The sequence below is a fragment of the Agrilus planipennis genome, unplaced genomic scaffold (assembly GCF_000699045.2).
Source record: "Agrilus planipennis isolate EAB-ADULT unplaced genomic scaffold, Apla_2.0 scaffold146, whole genome shotgun sequence".
Lineage (NCBI taxonomy): Eukaryota > Metazoa > Arthropoda > Insecta > Coleoptera > Buprestidae > Agrilus > Agrilus planipennis.
The window spans coordinates 428,781-437,250 of NW_020438977.1; the positions used below are offsets into that span (position 1 = coordinate 428,781).

The window sequence follows — 8,470 nt, forward strand, 5'->3', positions numbered from 1 at the left end:
ATATATCATTAATTAATAATAAAACTTTTGAGTGTAAAAAATCCGCCAAAGTAAAATTAAATTCGTTATTAAGGATCTAAAGCGACAAGGGTAAATTCTTAAAAGAATAAGCATAAAATCAGAAATTACATTTAGATCTTTACGCACTTATTAGCACAAATAATTATGTAATAACAGTTTTTATTTAGGACACTTCAAAGGATAACAAATAAATTATTAATACGATAACCCGCCCAAATTTGGGCGAATGGTGCCGTTGTTTAGTGCTTAGCACTCATATTTTACTCATGGGGTTCCCCCATACCGTTTAACACAGCCACTACCATATCCTATATTTATGATCTTATGACGGAATATTAATTAACATATAAACAGAACCAACACCTCAAAAGATTTTAATTGAAAATACCGATTCAACGATATGGCTCCCGAATGTAGGCCATTTCATTCTTTAATTAGACGTTTTAAACGTTAGCTCATTCCAGAATATTTTGGATCTGCTATCCTAATCACACAAATTTCCTTTACGCCTGAAATAATAAATGCGTAGCACGTGATCCATTATATTCATTACTGATATTTTCTGATTAGATTATAGTGAATGCTGGTAGATGCCCAATAATTTCTTGAAAATTGTGTCCTTAAAACGTATCTATACGTTGCTCATCAGTTCAACTGTTTGAAATTTTAAATAATTTCGAACAAAACAAAGAACAAAAGTAAATGTTAAATTTGTTAAAATCGCTTTGTATTCTGAAAATGTGTATTTTTCATAAAAACGCCAACAGTTGGCTATAGGAATGTATATAGTATTCGACAGAGTATTAAATTCTATAACTACTGCTGACATAAAATACACGGTGTTCTATTTAAAATAAACAAGCTCTTGCCGTTTAAAGCTTGTATTTATTTAATCATAATGCTTGGAAACCCTGTACACGTTAGGTACTTTTTCAAAAGGGCGATACAAAACTTAATCAATTATGGGATTTAAACATTTCTTTTCTCAAAATTCAAAGTATTTCAAAATCCTTAAGGTTTACGTGAGGTAAACCTTGATGATATTCGCTGTTATTTTGATCATATAATCCTAAAATGTAAAAATAAATGGTGTTCTATTTAAAAAATATAACTTTAATACATTTGTTTTTTGAACACCCTACACATTATGAAAACAATTTTAAAATGTACTACCATATCTACCCCTAAAGCAAAACTTTCTTAAAATCTAGTAACACAGCCGTTATTCATTCGTGTCAAATAAAGTAAATAAAACTTTATTTTTAATGTTTATGTTTTGCGTTGGCCAAAATTTGTTATGATAATAAATAATAAATCTTCTCTCAAAATCCGACTGTCAGAAATTAGTTGACTATTAATATATATATTTGAAGGATGATTATGCCCACATTCGATACCAACGAAGTTGTCGTTTTATCGAAATTCCTAATCGAAAATTACCAATCTTTTGATATTCTGTCATAAGCAGCAAATGGTAGTGAGCCACAGAGCTAAATGCCCAACGACTGAAAAATCAGTATTCCGCAAACAACTAAATCACGTAAGATTTTCATAGTCCTTTCAAAGTACCTCAAAAACTATCTTTTATATGGTAGTTAGCATACCCTACATATTTTCTTAGAAGACCTCATAAAAGCCACAAAACTTAATTAACTTACATATATTAAGATATAATGATTAAGCATTTGCTTTATAGTAAAAATTCTTACTTATTTTCTAGTCTGGTAGGACCGGTTATTTGATTCCACTTTGATACCTTATGTTCATTATATACCATTGATCCCAAAACTGCCGCCCACAAACCATAGGCTCTCATTTTATTGTACTCTTCTGACCATTTATCGAAAAATGTTTGCGAAAAACTTAAAATATCGGCAGTTGCAGAAATGTCCCCTATATGTCCATAATACTTTAAGTAATTCTCCTGTAAAAATAAAATGCATTTCCTGGGATTCGGTGCGAATGTCGTGATTAGGGACTCTAAGTCAACATCTAAACGCCACGATCCATCACCTCTATCGATTCGTTTTGGATTTAATATACGGCCAACACCATGAAACAATGTCAATGATTCATCTTTGCACATGTTTTTCAACTTCGCATTTGGTTTGGCCGAACGTTTCCGTTTATTACTAGATCTTGTACACTCTTGCATTTCAAGTTTACCAGAAGCTGAAATTTAAGCAACACAACTACATCACAATAATTTAAAATTGCCTTTCAATTTTGCAAGCTGTGAATCAAATTATCACGTTTTTGTAAAATTAATAGTGGTTGATTTATTTAGCAGAATCGAAAAAATAACGTCGCTTTATTCGGAAATTTTTAGGCTCTATTAGAGTGAAATAACCGGAAGAAACTAGTGGCAAAAATTCTATAATATATTTACTATCAGCATTGCACCTGTGGGAAGCATAATGTACAAATAATACCATTAAACAATTCCCTAACTCCTATCCCGGTATGTTTGTCTGTTTGAAAAAGTTTCACTTCAGTAGCGTGTTGTATTACACGTTGCATTTTTTTTATTGTGTGTTGCAACCACATTTTACACAAACACTTTATTTCAAAGTATTTTCATCATCTAGGTTTTTTTAGGAATCCCTATTCGCATGACATTGCATTTACGCTTTGATACCCCAAATGCACTCAGGTGGTCATTTCACAAATCCACCCTTTTAGTAGTAGTTTGGGGAGAACGCAATTGGTCTAAAATCTCTGTCCCTAGTTTTTTCCATTTATTTCGACCTAACAAAACCTAAAAACGGAATATCAGATTTTTTTTAATTTTAATCATATTTTTACCATATTTGACATTTTTGGTCTAATTTTCGACATTTTTTCGTCGAATTATTAAAAATAGCCCTATTAAAATTTCTGTCGTTATTTTTACGTCCATGTACACATTGAAAAGAGAATATTCTATTTTCCGGTTACGGTCACCTTCTTTTTATTTATTCACACACGGAAAAATGCATCATGATTTTTTTCTGCCACTGGTTTTCCCGGAATGTGAACTATTTTAAGTGAATTATAGCTTCAAAACCATTTTTTTTTTTCGAATTCTTCCCCCCTCCTTATCTCGATATAGCCCAGATTCCGCCTATATACGTATAATATAAGAAAAAATGCTCAAAATTACTTATAAAATTGATGTACCAGGCGGCAGAAAGTTAGGACATGTTTTTTTTACGCGTCAGCACGCAGACCCGCCGTTAACCGCCTAAGCGCCCGCGTGCAATACAAGTTATGCCGCCCAAATCTAGGAAAAAATTCCCGGAGGAAACAAGCGCCGGAAAAATTTTATGATGTTAATTTGCGTGTGATGCACGCCTTACAAGCCCGCTTACGGCGGGCCTGTTTGCACATATGGACGAGCATGTTCATTTAGCGCAATATATTAGAAATTAATTCTGGTAAATCAAAATAGGAAGTACGTTAAAAAATACGATTAATCGCACGCCATCATCGGAAGATTCCCTGCAATAATACTCCAATTTTGAGTACTACTTCAAACATTCAATTGTGTGGTGCATACACTAACGCACTCGTATGCGATCAGTCTCTTTCTCACCCATATTATGTAATTTGTAACTTTACCAGATAGCTCTCTTTCATTCCTTTGACTTTGACTTAATTAAGGTACTTTGCCTAACATTCTCATATAATGTGCGTATATCACGTATCCTTTTTTTTATTTTAACCAATAAAATTATTGTTTTCCCTATGGTTTTTCCTATTTAATACTCATCATCATAAGGTCGTCACTCAAACTTTTTCCTATCCTGAGCTAATCTTTTTATTTCCATAATACTAGAACATCCCACATCCTTAATTATTTGCAAACTGTAATCTAATTTAAGTCTACCTCGACTCCTCTTAACTCCTGTTTCTGCCTCTAATATGTCTCTATTTAATACTACTTAAAAAGAATTACAGTAAAACTTATTCACACATACTCTACTATAAATCAAAATTTAATTTTGCATACTTACCCTTTAAAGAGGCAAAATAAAGCTGATTCATAGCAGATCTTATATCTCCACAACTTGTTATGACAATAGCCTCAATAATATCATTATGTGGGGGAGTAAACAAATCTGATCTTTCTAGTATTAAGCTGCATGCTCTTTTTAAGGAATTTTTCATTAAAGTAACAGAACAAGCATTAAACCTAAAAAATGAAATTTTGATATAAAATATATATTGCTTGATACTTCTATTAATATTTACGTTATGTTTTCTATTTTATACAAATCCCTAATATTTTGAGGAAATAATTGATGAGATATATTATTACTCATATCTTCATCAGCACAGATAAATACAATTGCAGATCTTGCTTTATAATAAACTTTTCTAAAAATTAAAAAAATGTAAAACACAATAGAACAACATAAAAATGATATGTACCCACTCTAATATAGTAAAAAACTCATCAGGTTTACGTATCACAGAATTTGGAAAGTCTTCAACCAATGTCAACTTTTTACCACTGTCTTCAAGTAGTGATAAATATTTTGATTGTACAAGAAATTCTAAAAATTGTGCTGACTGTCCTGGCCCTTTAGATAATTCATAATCTTGATCAACAGGATTAACCCATTCTGAAATTCTGATATCTAATTTATTACAAAGAACATTTATTGTTGCACTTTTTCCAGAACCAGCAGGCCCTGTTATCAGTAATATTGAGGTGGTTCCCTATAACCATATCACATTAGAGAACAAAATCAAATCAAAAGATTATGGACATTGAGGAAAAGGATTCTCTTCCCTTGGTATTCCTCCTTCCTTAATTGAAGGTGTCATTCAAACATTTTTCCATCACCTATTACAAATATTCTGAAGGCTTATTGGGACATTGATACCAAGTGAAACTTCATAACGTTTATGAACCAAGGGAAAACCCTTAAACCCCAAGTTATAAAACTCAAAAAATCAACTGTCACTACCTTTCCACATTTATCCTTTACATTTCGCAGTAGCCATTCTTCAACCTCTTTTATTTTCTTAGAATGTACAGCTAGATGAGATTCAATTGTTGGAATAACTTTCTCAAAAAAATTATATGCCTTCTTAGTTTCGCTTGGCACTGCAAAAACTTTCAAACTATCTCTTGTTACTTTTGTACCAACAGGGAAATCATTTTTCACTTCATCAACTTTAATATCTAAAGATATCCAATTCTGTATTTAAAAAATGTAGAAAATTGAGAAAATGTTACAAATATTTCTTTTTATAACCTCCTTACCTTATTGGATTTTTTATTCATTATTTCCTTACTTGATACTATTTAAGTTTTCAAACAAAAACAGAGTCGAACGAAACCTCAAGTTAAAACCATAGATAGTTACAACCATAGATAGTTACAACCGTTAAAATCATAGATGTTAAACTTAGGCCTAATGATGATAGTAATATCTATGGTCCTTAACTTGGTCATAAAACTTGGTTGAAGAACAGGTTAAAACAATCTAGTCCACAAGACGCATTTCTTGTTAAATTACATGGGTGACAGCTCTTTTATAAACAGCTGAAACCAGATCTTTCTATTATTCTTTTGAAATAAAAATCGGATAGATTATATTAAACCGCGCGTTTTATGTTTTGATGACTGGACAGAACCACTAGAGATGTTGAAACTCACACTTTTTTGAACATTATCAGAAATGGGAGTCTTCCCTTCTATCTTGTATTCTTTGCCTTTCACTATTATATTTATAATAAATAGGTTTAAAAAAATTAGTAATTATTNCATACTTTGATATATAATTTTAAACACCTATTATTTCAAAAAAACGTTTGAAACTTGTATGGATTGTGTTACACAAGAAAATGAAAATGGAGTGAATTTGAAAAAGGAGAAACTAACAAGGAAACCTTTCGAGGTGTTAATCTACATCAAAAATGATGAGATACATATTTTTTGCAGAAAAACGTTTTTAAGACGTAAACCGCTGTCGGTTTTTTTTAATGTCTGATGTTCTCAAAAAAGATCAAGCAAACTAAATTATACATGAAAAACGACATGTGTTTGCAATCTCACATTTACAAAACCAAAAAGTATATCTTTTCCAAGGGTTGAAAATGATCTAATCTATCCAAAAAATTGAATATTTTAGTTTTATAGTTTCTTAAATATGCAATTTACATGCAAGATTTGTTAAATTTGATCTTTCTAAATAAAAATTATAATTGTTACTCAATTGTTATGTACAACTATTTGTATATACAACTTCTATAAGTTAATTATTTTCAGAGTGGAAGATCTCTTTCAAAGAGTTCCATTGTCTCGAATGGCAAAAGCAATAAAAGCAGTTGCAGCAGCAGCAGTAATGGGGGCGGCGGTGCTTCATCGACGGCATCGTCTTCTCCAGACTTAACGGCACATGCACATTCTCATTGCTCCCGTCCCGCCCTATCTGAAGCGAGTGACGACTCGTCATTGACGAGCGAAGACTTGGAGCACTTGGGTGGTGGTGGTGGATACGTGGACAGTGATACCGGCCTAGAAAGCATGTCGAGTGCGGAAACTGCTGCAAAGGCATGCAGCCTATGTCAGGAAAGGCCTACAGTTGTAGGTGGTAGTGGAGGAGGATTTCTAGGAAATAATGTCGTTAACCAAGAAGCCTTAGTACAAGAAGTAACCAGGCTAAAATGCGACAAACTGGATCTCTTAAAACAGAATGTGGTAAGTGTCGAAGTGTCGTAATATGCTGCAATCGGCCTATATTTGCAAATTAATTAAATACACATTTATTTAAGGTATTTAACTTCACCATAATAATAAATAAAAAATGGTCTTCCGAAATTACTAGTAGCTATTCCACTTTCACATTTGAATCCTGTATGATAAATATAAAACAGTTTACCTTTCTTGTTCACTACATATATTAAATGAAATGAAACTTGGTTAATTTTTTAAAATACGATTGCAAAACTACTTTTCAAATTGAACAGTATACCTACTATTTTCTAATATCCTGTTCTGTTTCAGACCTGTCAAAAAGATATAAAGAGGCTAAGAGAGAAAGAGTTGAGTCTACAAACAGACTTAGCAGCAGCGACAAAGGAAATAATACGGTTACGGGATCTTCTTAAAAATTTCAATACTACCGATGATTCGTCACCAGTATAATTGCCTTTACCATTTTTTTTGTGTATTTTGCGCAAATTTCAAAAATTCCGTATGCTGCATTTATTTTTTTGTGTTAGATTTTTCTGTTTCAATATTATTTACACAGTACAAATAAGCGACGATGTAATGATGCTTAAAAATGCTATATTTTCGATTATTCATATAAAAGCGGTCCTGTTCAGTTGTGTATTTTATTGTGTTCATTGCGCGCGTTGCTATGAAAACAGGCGACCTTAAAATATTTAGTGAAATTTGTCAATTATCGACGTTATTAAAAAAGCACACCAAGAGACGTCGTTCAAACAGCTCGTCTTTCTTTCTTTACGTTTGTGATATTCCTTTGTATTTTTTCTCTTTATTAGCTATTAACGGTAGATAAATAGTAATTTATTTCAAGCATAATTATATTTAAGAAATATTTTCTATCAGTTATTATTTACTATATGAATGTTTATTATATAATTTAGTTTGTCCACTAGGAAGAAACTTTACCAACAAAATGATACCAAAGTTAACATTCCCCAAATTTCACCAGATTAGTTGTTAGGTCACATATTGTAAATAACAAAGAGAATATTTGTGGTGTCTTAAAAGCCTAAAGTTACAATTTTTTCATTTAGAATACATTGCACATCTGATTTGTATGTTCACCTTTAACTTCTCGTCGTAAAAAAATTAATTAGTTCCCTTTGAAAATTAGCTGATTACACAGTACAGCTATTAATTCAAGTTTTGTTTAAATCATTAACTCTTAAAGTTTATTAATTAAATAAATAACGCTATGTTATAGATTGAAAACATTTTCGATTACATTAAAAATTGCATTTTAAAATTTTAAATAAAGCAATTCATTAACCGAAGAAAGTATTAAAAAAGTATTTCTATGAGATTATGTTTGCGATGCAATTTACTAGTTGCATTTTGTTAAAAATCTTGATCTTTCTGTATAAATTCGCCCTACAAAAATTGTTTAAGAAATACTCTATTTCATGTATTACTACAAAATAATGTACTATTTTTGTAGTACCTGCGTTAAAATCTGAGATTATGTAAACTATAATCGTTGTATGTTACACAAAAGTTAAGAAAAATAAAGGAAATTAGTTGTAATGTTTTTTCTTCTTATCAATTGTTTGTAAGCGTGTTTATGTGAAAAGCTTAAATAAGATCAACATAACACATCACAGATTCAGAAACACTTTTCATTCCAATCGATTCCTGAAAAATAATGAACACCCCGTATGCAATGTCCTCATGCTATGTAATAGTAGAAAACATGTTATACATATTATTAATATTTAATATATT

General features: G+C 31.2%; 2 protein-coding genes across 3 annotated transcripts; one reads left to right on the forward strand and one right to left on the reverse strand.

The window, feature by feature from the left end:
- Positions 1-1,659: 1,659 nt before the first annotated feature.
- Positions 1,660-5,383, reverse strand: LOC108737707 (cell cycle checkpoint protein RAD17). 2 transcript variants are annotated; one of them, XM_018470768.2, is made up of 6 exons: positions 5,276-5,383; positions 4,977-5,210; positions 4,439-4,725; positions 4,255-4,380; positions 4,017-4,195; positions 1,660-2,193 (listed from the first exon to the last, which is right to left on the reverse strand). In XM_018470768.2, exons 1-6 carry the CDS (start codon positions 5,294-5,296, stop codon positions 1,727-1,729), a joined length of 1,314 nt encoding a protein of 437 aa, XP_018326270.1. In that variant the 5' UTR covers positions 5,297-5,383; the 3' UTR covers positions 1,660-1,726. The 2 variants fall into 2 exon arrangements, with proteins under 2 accessions (XP_018326270.1, XP_018326271.1); XM_018470769.2 differs by lacking the exon at positions 1,660-2,193 and adding an exon at positions 2,483-2,779.
- Positions 5,384-5,411: 28 nt separating this feature from the next.
- Positions 5,412-8,275, forward strand: LOC112904714. Its single transcript, XM_025975479.1, has 3 exons — positions 5,412-5,438; positions 6,284-6,715; positions 7,022-8,275. Exons 1-3 carry the CDS (start codon positions 5,412-5,414, stop codon positions 7,160-7,162), a joined length of 600 nt encoding a protein of 199 aa, XP_025831264.1. The 3' UTR covers positions 7,163-8,275.
- The last annotated feature ends 195 nt before the right edge of the window (positions 8,276-8,470 follow it).